Source organism: Catharus ustulatus, chromosome 1 (assembly GCF_009819885.2).
Source record: "Catharus ustulatus isolate bCatUst1 chromosome 1, bCatUst1.pri.v2, whole genome shotgun sequence".
Lineage (NCBI taxonomy): Eukaryota > Metazoa > Chordata > Aves > Passeriformes > Turdidae > Catharus > Catharus ustulatus.
In genome coordinates, this window is record NC_046221.1 from 135,119,829 (window position 1) to 135,135,295 (window position 15,467).

General features: G+C 42.8%; 1 protein-coding gene across 1 annotated transcript; it reads right to left on the reverse strand.

Annotated features, from left to right (window-relative positions):
- Positions 1–566: 566 nt before the first annotated feature.
- On the reverse strand, positions 567–13,537 carry LOC116997451 (transmembrane protein 64-like). The gene is given in 7 exon segments (XM_033062215.2): positions 567–3,200; positions 6,458–6,613; positions 12,122–12,878; positions 12,910–13,027; positions 13,030–13,082; positions 13,118–13,314; positions 13,316–13,537. Coding segments are annotated over 7 exon segments (1,698 nt in total). The 3' UTR covers positions 567–3,005.
- Positions 13,538–15,467: the final 1,930 nt, after the last annotated feature.

The following is a 15,467-nucleotide window of genomic DNA, read 5'->3' on the forward strand; positions in this document are numbered from 1 at the left end:
ATGACCTCTCCTTTAGGTATCTAACTTTCATATACAAAATGTAGAAATGTCATCATCGTGACAACTCAAATACTCTTGAAGGTGACTTGCCACATACTGTTTAAACTAGGTTTGTACCTCTGTGGGTTTTAACTAGACTAGGTAGGGAGGCTATCTTAAAAAAATAATACTTACATTGATACAATACAATAATTGCACCAATCAATACAACAATCACATCACTTTTACTACTGTTATGTTCAGAAATATCAATCCTCTGGCAGTTTTGTAGCATGTTTCTCATAAGCACATGTATGCTTATCCTTTTATCAAAAGGTAGCTGCAAGTACCAAACCTTTAAAGTATCTAATAGAATTAAGAATGTATTTAATTAAACAAAAGTAAAAATCAAGTCTATTTCCCTTGTCAGTAACTCCCCACCGATGGAATTCATCCTTAAATTCTAACTTGTTCCTCTGTTCATGCAGACAATTATCTCTGTATGGGTGCATAAAGATGAGACTCCACTGTACCTTCTTTCCAACTATGTCACAGCAACTTCAACATTTAATACATATTCCTTTAAAGAAATTTAAGTGAATTTATTGTATAAAATTATGATTGGCATGGTACAGAAAAGTTCCTTTTAATGCACATTTCCCATTAACTTGTACACAAATATTACAAGTATCAAGCAAAATGCAAAAGTCTTAAGAACTAATTCCATACTACAAAAGTGTTCACATAGTGAAGTTACTCTGGTTACAAAATGTCATGGAAATAAAAGCACTTCAAAATACGTATTTGGGAAATGTTTCAAATAATCAACGCAACCTCAAGTTAGTTTAAAAATGCAAAGAAAGAGATACCCTCTTCAAAACACTATTGTTCATTTGGCAAGATGGAGCAAAGTTCAGATCAGTTCACTGAAGGACTGTTCTTTACAAGAAACAAACAAAAAAATTTCTTTATTTAAGAAAGGACTCAATTACTTAATTATACTATGATGACAAATAACGCCATCAAAAAGTTATCTGGCTCTCTTGTTTTCACACAGGAGCTGTCAGAGGCAGAGATGTGTAAATGAACACTTCCAGGTATATACAGATTGCCTTTTCAAAAACCAACCAACCAACCAAAACTAAATCCAAAACAAAAAAAATAAAAAAAAACCACCCAAAAAATCCCCAAACAAAAAAACCAAAAACAAACCAAGCCCCAAAAAAACCAGAAAGGAGACAATCTGAACTTTGTTGTTTCAATTGAACTAATTCAGTTCTTCAGGTCGCAGGACCCAAGAACACCATCCTGCAAAGGATACATATTTAAGGAACAAAATGGAATTCCCACTACGAAGGAGCGCGCAGATGTTTGGTTGTGCGCGTGCCGCACATCCTCTCAGTAAGGCTGCTAGAGGCTCTCACATCTCTGCTTCAAATGGCCTTGAAGAACCCACTAGTCTCAAGAAGACAAAGATGCCTGGACTCTACAATAAACCTTACAAAAGGGAGGCAGTTGTACTGTTAGAAAATAACACAAAATTTTGAAGACTGAAAGCATCCTTAAAAACTCACACAAAGTAACTACAAAAGAAGCCATACTTTACATTATTTTTGTATCAGATGACTTGCATGTGTTTGAGCCATTGAACATTGGTATGTATATCTACATGAAACTCACACACACAGAATATTGTGTTCAGGCATTATCGTTGTTTTTCTTTTAGACACACATACAAGTTACCATCAGGCTATCCAGTCTATTTAAATGCAGTGAAAAACAGTCCACAGCAGGCATAAAAGGAGCAGTATCCAATACAGTGTTGTCTTGCAAAAATGGAGTCAGAATTCCTGAGTCTCAGAGACATTGCTGTTCTCTCCATTACTGGATTATTTCTTTTTCCAAGGAGAACCTCTAGTTTTCGTTCCTTCACTCTGATGAAATTTGTAATAGATTGCGTCTTTTAAAAAATGTAAAACTAGTACAAAAGATGTGCCAACCAAAGTGAATTTTTAAAGCTTTTTAAAGGGAGAGGGGGTTCACTTACAAAATAAAGGCCACCTTCTTGTAAAATTAGTACTGCTAATATCCCATCATTCTGTTTAGAGCAGAGATTTAGCTCCCTGCTCTAGAAGCCTTACCACATGCAGTCATGTGAGCTGAAAAACTTCATCCTTTTAACAATTAAAAATATCATTTATAGGACTAACGTGGAACAGCCCTTTGTTACAATCACCAAGGTGGCAAAACCAATTAAGTGTCATTCAAATAATCACTGCAATCTAACTTCTGCATTTTCCCTTGTACTTTGCATATTACACAGTGTAACTTAAAATGTAATTTAAGAGCACTTCAGTCCCACAATGTAGGATTTAAGCTTGTGTAAATACATTTGCATGGCTCTGCAACATTTGTAATGACTTAGAAAAATACATTCAACCAAAACTTTATATAGGGTTCTATTTTTTTTTTTAAATCAAAAATTAAGAAAAAGCCAAATGGTCCCATCATTAGCTAAATAATACACTCCAAGTTCTGGAAGCAATTCCAAAGCAAAAGCACATTCAAGAATAACATACATTGAATTGCATACTTTCTCATTCACCTTTATCAGTAATAAAATTCTACTGTATATAATTATTTAGCCTTATAAATAATGCTAAGCAGAAAAATATTTACCTCTGTGCTATTTTTTTTGTTTATAGAAGCATTTCTCAGTTTATAGGAACAAAGGAAAAAAAAAACTAAAGTGCAGACTACAGGCCATGACAGGCATAAAAAATGACCAAAGGTGTAGCCAAATTTGCATTTACATCTTAAGTTACTTTGCCATCTTCCTTGTCTTGCTAGAATTCACCCCATGTGCAATTAAAGAGCTGGTCGGTTGGTTTGTGCCACAGTACAACCTGTAATCATTTGTAATTTTTTTAAAATCTGTTTCAATTGTCCATAGATATTTCTAGGCAAGGTTCAAGATATTTCTATCTCAGGTTCACAAAACCCTTCTTAGTCATTAATACTAGAAATCACACAATATTGACACTCCCTCCAGAGAATGCTACTGTCCTCTTGTTGCAGTATGTGGTTGAGCCATTGATGCTCGGTTGAGTGTCTTTGACAAGCGATGTCTTCATTTCCATTTCACACGCTACAATAGCTGCATTGAGTTCCACTTGAGCCCGGTGAACGACATAAAACGAGAGTCCTATGCTTATGACAATCTGCAAATAAAACAAGAGTGTTGGAGGCTGCATAGGCTGTGGGAATGAAGACAAAACAACTGATCTGAATGAAACAAAAAGTTGTCAATGCAAAGATTTACGAAGGCATCTCCTGACTCAAAGCTTCACAGGCAAGACACTGGAAAGGAGATGAACTTAGTCCCTGGGTAGCTCTAAACCTACATATGCTAACAATGTAACCAGCACATCAGAACACAGACATTAGGTAGAACTTAAAATATTTATATAAATTGAAAAGACAAGTTTCTTTCTTTCTGTTGAAATCCATATAGTTGTTATAAAGCAATCCCTTCACCTTTTCTCTTCAGTAAAACACCAGTCAAGTTTTTAACTGAGACCCTCCAGAGGAAAAAAAAAAAAAAAAAGATAAAATCTTCAAATAAAAATCAAAGTGTCTCATAGCAAGAGTTCCTTTGAAAGAAGCAAGTTCCTCTGCTTTTTTTAAAGAACATTAACTAGCTGGAAACTGTAGCATCCTTTTAAAAATGTGAAGAAGTTCTATTATTTACAACAGAATCTAGAGTTCTGAGTCTAAAACCTGAACTTCTTTACTAACTGTAGGGCTATGTTTTCTTTAACAATTAGGACTACTGCTTAAAACACCTGTCAGCATGGCAGATGGTGCTGGAATATCACTGAGTAAGACAACTGAGAAGTATGAGCACAGGACAACTGCAGCTGGAAGGCACCCTGGCACTCTCTAGCCCAACCAGCTGCTCGGAGCAGGGCTGGCTGTAAGACCAGAACATGTTGCTCAGAACTTTTGTCCAGTCAGGTCTTCAAAACTGTAAAAGGTCAGAGATTTCACCACTTCTCTGGGTACTGTGCTCTAGTGCTCAACTACCCTTACAGTGAAAATTATGTTCCTCACCAATTTATGTTACACATTTCAAAAGCTGGCCCATATAAGAGTTACAATGATACTATAGACACTGATTTTTGAATAGATAGGAAGATTTCTATTCTAGAAACTTACACAAATATTTAAATTTGATTTGATTTAGAAATATTACTACAAGTAACCTTGCTCCCTAGATAAATAATTAAATATATATATATATATATACACACACACATACATAGACAACCATGAAATGGGAAGGATTTTCAGAGCTATTTACTAAATCAAAGTCCCATCCAAAGCTCATCCAGGCAAAGCACTCGGCAGACATCTGAGAGACAGTGGGAGAATGCAAATAATTTCTTCACTAAAGGCCACCCCTTCAGTTATTCAGTCATGTCTCAGGGACTGGTCTCAAGAAGATTAGTACTCCTTTTAAAACTTTCAGGCTATCCAGCTACTACTTACCTGAGCAACACTTACGTTAAAACCTATATAATCTGCAAAGGAGAGTCAATGTCTATTTAAAATAATACATATATATAAATGGTGTGAGGGGGGAGCAAAAGACCACTAAAAACTACTACTCTGGAAATAACATTTCATGACTAAAATAATAACTGATCAAGAAACCATTTATTTTCTCTTTGACCTATCAAGACTATCTACACTATACTTACTAAGGCATTTTAATACTCATAACCATGTTTCATGAAAGCTATAAATTCTATGTTCTATTTGAGAGCACACAAATTTCGAGGTAAGGGGGAAGGTATGTTTAAAATGGTCCTAGACTTAGTTTTCTATGTGAGCATTGTTAAACATCAGCTTTATGACTGTAAAAACTGAGGAACAGAAATTACTGCAGTACCTGCTGAAAGTCTGCAAACCATTGTAATTGCCAGTCAAACACAGTTTAAGTACTGTCACTGTCAGAAGAGGTTTTAATATATAACATGATTCTGAAATACCCATACTCTATGCCCATAAATGGTCTCACACTTAAGGCTTACACTCAAAATTTAGTGATAAATTATTTCAAGAGCTAAGGTCATGCAAAGGTATTTGATATACTTCTCATTAATTTACTAGTTTCTAAAATTAGGATATTCTGATTTAGGCATTAGGAAAATAGTACTCTACAGCATTTTTAATTCTGAATGTCTAATTCTGAATGCTAAGAGTGAACAGTGCACAGGTGCTGGGTCTAAACACACATAAGCTTTTGTGTAGGTGTGGTTTGACAAGTCTAAAATTCAGCAGGAGATTACCCTAGAAGGCAAGTGCTTTTCTGGGTTTTTCAGTCTAGAGCAGGGTTGATCAGCTCCAAGAAAAAGAAAAGCCACAGTCTGGGGAACTTCTGTGCCTCAGCCAGCTAAACAAAAACTGACTAAAAAGCAAAGGAGAGCTCTCTCCTAATGTCCACTGCAGACAACACAGTCCAGGAGAAAGATGTGGGGGAAGCAAGCGCAGTCACTGAAAACAAACTGCACACTTCTTCTTCCCCCCTTCATTCTTGGAAGCAGTCTTAAAGGTGCAAAGATCAACATCCAGCACAAACAGAGCAGACAACTGGGATTCAAGCATCATAAAGTCACCCTAGGACAGCAAGAGAAGGAAACTTATTGTAGGTGTAGAAGAAGAGATTATAGGCACCATTGCCTCTGGTAAGGCACAGTTGTACTAATTACCAAAGAAGAGGAATAGCCTTGTCTTTAATGGGTTGCAGCTGTGACTAATAAAGATAAGTGTGATAAAAGGGGTGGGCTGGATGGTCGGGGGGATCTTGGAGGCAGAGGGCCTGGAGGGGCCCTGAAGAAGAAACAATCCAGAGAGATACGAAGAAGACTGAAGCAAGGAAGGGAGTTGCTATCGTAAAAGATCTGCTGTGAAGTTAGTCTGGGTCTGATGGAGTCAGAGCCTCCTGCTGGAGCCTCCAGTCATAGCTGAGCTAGTGAAAGCCTGCGTTCAGAGTCTGCAAACCAATACTTGCAGTCACAGCCCAGCAAGAGATAGTCAGCAGTCTGTCTGCAGCTAGACCCTACAGTAGGAGCTTGCTGTAGTCAGAGTCAGGATGGCTAACCTGTAAAGAAGACTAAGCCAGGACCCTTTACAGGTTGTTGAATGAGAGTCTGTCTTGGCTCATTTATACCCCCAATGAGAGGTCTGCTGCAACAACTTAGCAAAAACTGTGTCAGAAAAAGAGAACGCTATGTAAATTCTGCTTTGTGTTATGGTGAGGTGTGAGAGTTACACTTTTCTCAGAGTATAAAACAAAACCTGCTGGGGACCCATTTTTCTGGGTATCTAGCAGTCAATAGAAATCACAGAGTATCAACAGAAATGATGGAGTACCGTTACCAAAGGTCTATGAAAGTGATTATTTTTAACTGACCTGTAAACCGAATACAAAATAGCCACTAACACTCTGTTCTGCAATCACATCCTCCATGGTGCGCAAGGTAGTGCCCAAGTACGAGTTCAGGAGCTGGGTAGGCAGCAGCCCAAGGGAAGAAGCCATCAGGTAGTTGGGTAGTGATAAATCTGTAATCTGAGTAAATAGGAAGAGTAAGACATCAAAAGCAGCTCCAACACAATCCATCTGTACAAGCAATCAGACTACCACTTGCCACATCCCTGGAAAACCATGAAAGAATATTCCACATTCTCTCACTGCAACTTTGATTCATGCACAGAACAAAACAGTACTTATCTAGTTTTTGTCTGGCCTTTTTAAAGTTACTAAGCTTGATTTCATTTCACCTTACATTATGCAACACCTCTGTGCAACAGTCGTTAACTAGGGGTGTAATTACACAGTTCACTGAAGATATTTATTTTTACCTGGTGAATGGAGCCCTTGGATTTATGAGAATTTATTTGTGAGAAGAAATTACTTTATTAAATGCGAAGAGCTAAGGCAAAAATCTATCTGGTTTGCATTTTATGTGTATGGCAAATAATGCCAGAGGTAATTGCTCAAAGTGTCACAGCATTAAATATGATCCAGGTAACAGAATGGCAGATATAATTTGTGCTGGGCAAGTTATGAGTTTAATAAGATACACATGTGATTCCTATCAGCAATGTCCATCTCTATCTAAACTGTTATGAGTATCACTGAGATTATCTACCAAAGGTATTTTGCATCTCACTTTAATTAGCAAACAAAACAGTACACACAGCCATAGGTTTTATTCATTTCTCTGGAGAAAACACTAATAATACTTCACTATTTTCTTGTCTTTGCTGTGATGTTTCTGTTCGGCATCAATAGGGGGACGTACGAGCTTACATGAGAACAAAGTACACAGTGCCACCTAAATTAGTATCAGCAGCCATCAGGAAATATTAAAGACAAGCGTCATGAGATCAAAAATATTTACACAAGAAAAAAGAAAACAAGAGGAAACTGGGTTAAAAATTAGTATGAAAACAACAATTTTGAAAACAAGCAGTCCAATAAATTTTCCAGACAATTCAGTTGATAATAACAGAGATCTAATTAAGAACAGCCCCAACATTGAGAGCCTACATGGAAATTATTGACCTTGCCAGTTTTGTACAATGTTGAAGACCAAAGAATAGCAGCAATGTTACTCATTTCATCATGCTATTCTTAAAATAAACTTAAGTTACTGTGAAAGTCACAGTGCTGAATTCTCAGAGGTCTAAGCACCAGCAGTGGAAAGTTTTTGGGAAGAAGGGCAATGGAGGAGCAGAATGCAATGAAGCATAAAGATTAAGAATAATTCACTGGAACAAGATCCAATAAGCCATTTCCAAACTTCACACTGCATATTATACTTCCCACAGACTGAAACATATACCAGCACCACAAATATTTCCTTCTCTAGACAAGATTAATTTAGATTTATAATGAAAAAGGATTACATAATTATGTCAGAACTTCACATTTGACTTTTTTAAGCATTGTTGTAATCTGGGCCATGTAATAAGAATGCACAGTCCAAACTTTCCATATTGCCAAGGGAATGAAGGAGCTGCTATTAAAAGTTTCTGAAATACTAATGCAGAGGCAAGATTTGCTAAGTAGGACACTACCATTACATCTAATGGAGCTGGGAAACTTCCAAAGATTGCTTTAACACTGTTGGCACTTCTCTCATTTCTGTAGATAAATTAAGGACACTTCAGTTGAAGAGGAACACCTCTGTACACCTGGATATGTCCTGAAACAACTGGACCTTCCGAGTCATGAAAGAGCTTGTTTGCAAATGAAGGGGAGACTGCCCCAGTGGATACACTGAATTGCAGCTTGTGCTTCCCACTGCAATGAAAGCTAAGGAGGGGGCGAAAAAATTTTTGAGATGCCCTTTCAACTAAACTGTAGGTTTAGAGCTACACTTATATCCCTTTCCCCAAAACGCCCTGGAAGTGGACAGCATTCCTGCCCAAGAAACTTAAGAAATCATCAGTAAAACTTACAGCTTTCCATACTTTTCTTTCTAGGAACTTTACCTATTCTATGACCCTGCCAGAATGGTATCTGCATGGCCAGGCTGCCTAACAGAGCCTGCCAGGGCTCTGTTATTGGTGAAAGTTCAAGCCAGCAAAATTTAACCTTGAAATCCCAAACCAAGTATGGATGCAATTGTGTTATATGCCATAACAGAAATGCACTTAAACTGTATTCAAACACAATTAAGAACTACCTAACTGCACTGATAACAATAGCCAGAAACTTCTCCATTAACTCTTGGACAGGCTTCGTGCATTTGGAACTTTTGTGCATTCTTTGCAGCTAACACCTTTGGTTCAGTGCTGTCAAGGAATAAGTGCTTCTGTCAGGACTTTGCTGGGGGGCTCTCATGCTTTTAGGGATTGCAGCACAGTTTCTCTTCCCTCAGTTTAAAAATCCCTGTTACAGAACAAGTAAGCTTAGTGACCATGGGCAAAGGATAACTCTGGTACTTTTCCCCTCAAAAAAAACACCCAAACCAAAATCCCCCAGAAACAGCCCTTCCCCACCCCCCCAAAAAAAAAGCCAACACCATCCCCTCAAAAAAATCCCAGTAAATACAAAAAAAACCAAACCAGCAGCCAACCTTCCAACCAGCTGAAGAAGCAGTGTGCATGTTCTTGCAATGCAGGTACCATTTCTTCAACTCTGACTTCACTGTATGCATTTCTGAACCCAGAGGTGCACACTTGAATACTCAAATTTTTAAACAGGTTATTTATTTCATGTAATATTCCCCTTAAAGAGGGGGGGAGGGAAGTATGAAATCCCATCTAACCTACATCTGGCACTACAAATAACCAGTTTGCACAAACCTCACTCCAAGAACAAACTCGTGGGAAGATGATAACCTGCATACCAGGCCTCCTTACAGACCTGCCTTCAAAACACTTCGAAGTTGCCAAGGTGAGAGAGCTGTGCGTGGGCAAACACATCAGTAAGAGCCATCAACTCACCCCAACAGCCCAGGTCACTCTGGCATCAGGAGTGACAATTAAGCAAAACTCACTCAAAAGAGAAATACAAACATGCTTTCAGTTAGCAAGTGCTATATTCCAGAAAGCCAAGTAATGCATTACCTCACCCCTCTAGTACCAGCAGAGCGACCTTTTAAGAAGCAAGATCTTAATGTCTGGCTGGTGAGACACTAAGGAATTCGTGTTAATTTTCTTTGTGTACTGTTTGAATTGATATGGTTCCCTCACTAATGAAATCTTAAGAAGCTCTTCCATCCTTCTCTACACCCCCTACAAGTCAACCTCCCAAAAGCCCTCAGCAGATGGTACATACCACCGAACAAGTGCTTGTAGAAATCATTTAATCCCAGCCCTGCAGATGGCCCTGCTCACATCAAGGTTATGCCTTTCCCTGAACCTCATGTGTCACTTCCTTCCTTCTCTCTCATTGAAGTATTCTCAGTATCTCCAGTTTACTTTAAAATATCCACATAGAAAACATGCATAGACCAGACCACTGGAAAATTAAAGACGTGTACTTTTTCTTAAATTCACTGTTGTTTAAAAATCAATCCTTTTCAAATTCATTGCTGAAGTTGTTAGCATGGGAAAATGTATTTTAAACTTAAAATGAGTATTAGTTTTCAAATAAGTGAGATTTCAAGGAAATGACAGCTTGGTCTGTGTAGGTAGAAAACTGTATTTTTTATGTGACTTAAACTTGATTCAAAATGAGAAACTGTTCTGAATTCCTAGATTAGATCACTTTTCAGTAATCTAGTAGCTCATAATAAATGTTCTCAGTGAAAAATTGAGTATACACTGTGCTTTATTTGACTACGCTATAAAGTAGTAAATCAGGAGTAATGAACATAACCAAACTAAAATTAGTAAAAAACCATCCAAGTTACTTGGCGTAACTCAAGCATGTGGTTTAGTCTCATTTCCTATCTATTATTTGAACACTGAAACCATCCACTTGGAAAGAAAATTATTTAGCCTGCAGAATACGGAAAACACAAACCACAGTGATTTACAGCATCATTTTAATATTGAACTGGCCCGAATACTCTGCTGAATTGTGTTTCCAATAGAAAGGTTATGCCAGGAAGGAAATCATTTTAACTTGGTAATTCTCTGGTCTGTTCTTCAGATTCAATACTCCTCTATATCATCTGCTGACTACTGCAAGTGACACCCCAAAGCTGAGAACAGCCATAGCACAACAGATCTCCCCACTTTAGGAGGGTCTCAACCATAGCAAAAGCTTCATCTGCTACACAGGACCTTGGGCTCCAGAAGGGACTCTTCTCCCAGCTGGTCAGGTCTAACTAAGCTTCTTCAGTCCTGCAGTAATGCAGGTTAACAAAAAGAACAGCAGAAGTTCAGCTGTTCAGTTTCTCATTCTTAACAAGGAAATGGTTAAAGGATCTGCTTAAAAAGAAATTACAAGTTGCTATAGCTCTTATGGATAGATTACAGCTCTGGAGATGAATACTCCAGTAAACACAGTTTCATATGCAGCAATTTAAAATATTTGGTGTGGATGTAACACCCCAAAATAGCACTTAGGTTAAATTTTACTTAAAAAACAGATTTGGTATTCAGCGACCTACTAATTGCAGCCAAATGATTCTCTCAAAATTGAGCAAGTGCTTCAGAAGGGTACAGGATCAGGACTGCAGACAGGGAAAGGAAGGTGGGCAATATCAAAGTGGCAGACTGAAAGTGTTTAGACAGTCACTTATGTTAAAGAACATACAAATTAATGGTAACATTTAAAATATTTCACAATCCAGTTTGCTTTGTTTTGATTTCATCAAGTTATTACATACAACTGAGGCATAACATAGTCAAAACCAGATCCTTCAAAGTACTCGGGAAGCAATGAGGATCTGAAATTGTCATTAGCAGCATGACAATACTCAGAAAAACCACCCTCCGTGTTCTTCACTTTTTCCTTTAAGATGATCAAAGAGACCAAATGAATGTATCAATCTTCACCTCAAAGTAGAGGGAAAAGCAAGACTAACCCTTTTCCAGACTCAAGAATAAACTAACTTTCAGTGCCACTCTAGAGTACGGTCCCTTTTCAGATCTGAGGCTACATCCTGCTCTGCCCAAAACCTGCAACCTGTTTTGCGTGCAGGGACTTCACATCCTGTATCGATTTGCCAGATGCATGGTACAAACACCAACCATACCGAGAAAGAATTTTAATCTGTCCACTTCTTTCTTTCCAAGTAGTTGAGTTTTCCTCAACTCTTGCCAGGTTTTAAAGTGGATCACCTTAAAAGCACAGACACTTTGTAACTACTGAGTTCTCCACAGATTTTGCTACGCAGCACCTTGGTGATTCTAACACCAGATTACATTCTTGAAAGGCGAGAGAACAGCTCTAACACAACGCCAGCGAGCAAAGCATCTCAAAAATCTGCCTGCTGACCCTCTGCATGCAAAGAGCAGCAGAGAGGGTTGTTTTTACTGTTGTTAAGAGAGAGAAACCATGGCTTGCTCTCAGGAGAGGAGGCACCCTCTAGCAATAACAGCAGCGAATATGCCGAAAGACATCCTTCCAGCACTTGCCTTCCTCGGCCGTACAGCCCAGGCAGGGACTCACCGCGAAGACGGCGTTCTGCACCCCGAAGGGGATCAGCGTCAGCCGCGACAGACACACCACCCTGAGGCCGCTGCCGCCCTCCACGACACGGACGATGGCACTGAGTGTCCCGCTGCCCTGGATCCTGGCCCGTGCCCAGCGGGCCAGCAGCCGCTTGCAGGCCACGTGGGCGACAAAGGTGCCGACGAGGACGCCGAACACCATCAGCCCCATGCCCAGCACGAAGCCGTAGAGGTAGCCGGCGGCCACGTTGAGCAGGATGTAGCCCCAGCCGCACGGGAAGGACACGGCGATGAAGCCCACGGTGAAGAGCAGCACGCCGGCCAGGCTGTCCAGGCTCTCGGCCCAGAGCAGCAGGTCCCGCAGGTACTGGCGCACCAGGGCCAGCGAGGCGAAGCAGACGGCGGCCAGGACGCACAGGCTGAGGCAGCTCTTGTACCAGCAGGTGCCCAGCAGGCAGCAGGAGCAGCGCCAGCCCCGGGCCTCGGCCAGCCCATGCCCGCCGCCGCCCGGCTCGGGCAGCTGGCAGAGCAGCAGCTCCGCGGGCGGCAGCCCGTCCTGCTCCGCGCAGGGCCCCAGCAGCAGCCCGCCGGCCCCCGTCGCCTCCGCCGGGACGAAGCCGATGGTGTCCCCGCTGCCGCCGCCTCCCGCCGCCGTCCCGGCGGCTCGGGACAGCCAGCGGCCCAGGTCCTGCCGGGCGCCCTGCGCCGCCGCCTGCCTCACGGCCCGGGAGAGGAGCTGCAGCGCCGCGGCCCCCCGCGCCCCGCATCCCCCCGCCCCGCCGCCCGGCTCCAGCGCCGCCGAGCCGCGCAGCCCCTTCGCTCCCCGCCTCCCCACGCAGCCTGCGGGCAGGGGCGGCCGTTCCCTCATCGCCCCGCCATGGCCCGGCTGCCGAGCCCGGCCGAGGGCCGGGCGGGGGCGGGGAAGCGGCGGCGGGGAGGGCGGGGAGGAGGGGGCCGCGCTTCGCCGCCGCCCGGCGGGCGGAGGGGCCGCGGCGGCCTCCGCGCCGCCTCTCGCCTCGGCCGCGCCGCCGGGGCTGCGGCGTTAGACGGCGGCGGGCCCGCTCTCTCCGTCCCGGCAGTGGCAGCGGCGGCCCTGGCGGAGCGCGAGTCCCGGGAAGCGGCGGCAGCGACAGCGGCAGCACCAGGGCTCCATCTCCCCGCGCTGGGCTCCCGCTCCGCTCCGGGAAGCGTCTTCTCGGAACGGCGGTGCCGATGTGGCAAGCCCGGGAAGGAGGAGGCCAGGCGAGGCTCCGGCGGCAGCAGCGCCCGGCCCCGCTGCGGGGCTCGGCGACGGCGCCAGGGCTCCGCCTCCCGCCCCGCCCCGGCCCGGAGCGCCGCGCCGGCCGGGTGTGACCCGCGGGGCCCAGCCTCGCCCCAGCCGCGCACCCCGGGGCCCCGCTGCCCGCGCCCGCATTCCGGCAGAGCTGTGACCCGCGGGATTTGGAGCGGCCGTGCCGGACGCGGGCCGTTTTCCGTCAGGGGAGCGCGGTGTTCAGGCATCGCTGGCTGTACTGTTACTCTTGCGCTCCTCTGACATGTCGGCGACTCTCCGTCTCCTGCGTGTGGGCTTTGTACCGCAAACACCTCGGCTTTCCTTTCTCCACCAGCGAGACGAGGCTCTCCTGGGCTTTGAGCCGAGGGTGGACAGCCCATGTGCCCGGGCTCCGCCGCAGCTCCACTCGGTCAGCGGGGCTCTCGTGCCTGGAGCCTCGGACCCGCTTTGGGACGGCTTGAGGTTGAATTTTGAGCTGCTGCTGAAAAGAAAAACAGCCTGGGTATGCAGTAAGGGCTCCATTTAGAGGGGTGTTTTCTCCGGAGCCTCACCGAGGCTCTGTAGTTTCGTAGGTTGCTTTTGCTCTGGTGTTACAAATGTCAAAGTGCAGAAAGGGTCTGTTTTCTTCACAACGCTTATGCACGCAACGTGCTCCAATGGAGGTATATTCCCCTGCTGGGAAATTTGCAAGCATATATAAAACGAGAATGCGTTTAGGTTGTAAAGGTTAAAGGGTGATTGGTGATTGGAAACAAACAAACAAACATTTCAAAATGAAAAACATATCTTTAAGTACTGCAATTATGCACTTGCAAAATACAGTGGTAGAAACAACACAATCTGGGCAATCCAACAAATCAGCCTAAGAAAATGACAGATATCTTTAAGAGCCAACAGCAGAATAAAAAACTCCTGAGGGACTCTTCAGCAGGGAAATTGCAGATAAATGTCTCCAGCATAACCTGCTTTCTTGCTGTTACCTGTAACTGAATGTGAGCATTTGATTTTGTATGCACTCTTTGCTTATGATGCAAACACAGGCAGGGCATGCATCCAGAAGTGTAACAATAAATGTCAAGAAAACCCTGCACTAGAGCTTGTAAAGGATGATGGGCATGTTTGTACATTCAGTAAAGCATGTCAGCTTTACCGAACAGGGCGGCTGGAAGTTCAGTAGAAGAACAAGAAGACAAAATATTAATTTCTGGTTTTATACTAAAAGCACATATGTCTTTGATGTGGATTCAGCTTGTGTATATTTTTGTTCAATGCAGTTACTTTCATAAAACAGGAAAAAGTCTGGGTGGGAATGTCTAACAGAGTTACATGCTTTATAGTGCCCCTGTGTTGCTGCATTTAAAGTGCAGAACCTTGTATTCTGAGCTGGAATGAATTTCCAGCTGTCACTCTGAAAGCTACACGTTCTGTACTTATAATCACAGAAAATGTACTTGAAAAGCGATCACAGGAGAGTATGAAGAACATAATGGTCTACCTAAGTGACAGTTTGGATATTACACTCTAATCTATTAAAAAATTTAACTAGTTAGTGGGCATGCTTTTTCACTCCCTAGGAATATACAGGCTGAAACTCCTTGACCTTATCTATCACCTGGGCTCCCTAAAATAGCTAATCCTGGCATTCTTCTGTCCCCTGGAGCAATAGCTCAGGAAGGAAAGACAACAAATAATCAGATTTTGAGTGACACAGACCACGGTCACGGAGCATCTTTGGATAAACATTCAAGTGAGGCCACAGGAATTCAGCAAGACTTGGGTGGAGCTGGTAGCTGCTCCCTCATGCATAGCGGATACAGCTACAGAGATGAGAGGCAGTGTCAGCTGGCTTCTTCGAGCCTTCCCAGCACGCTCTTACCATCTGAAGGGAAAAATAACAACCTCACACACCCTTGAAAATGTGCCAAATTGGCACATTGCTAGACACAATGCCGGACAAAATGGTCTGCCTTTCAGACTTGCTAGTCAGTGAATCATAGGATATTCCTGTACCAGGGGTGATGCAGTTGCAATGATATAAGCAAGGCAGGATCTGTAGGGAAAAACAGTTATC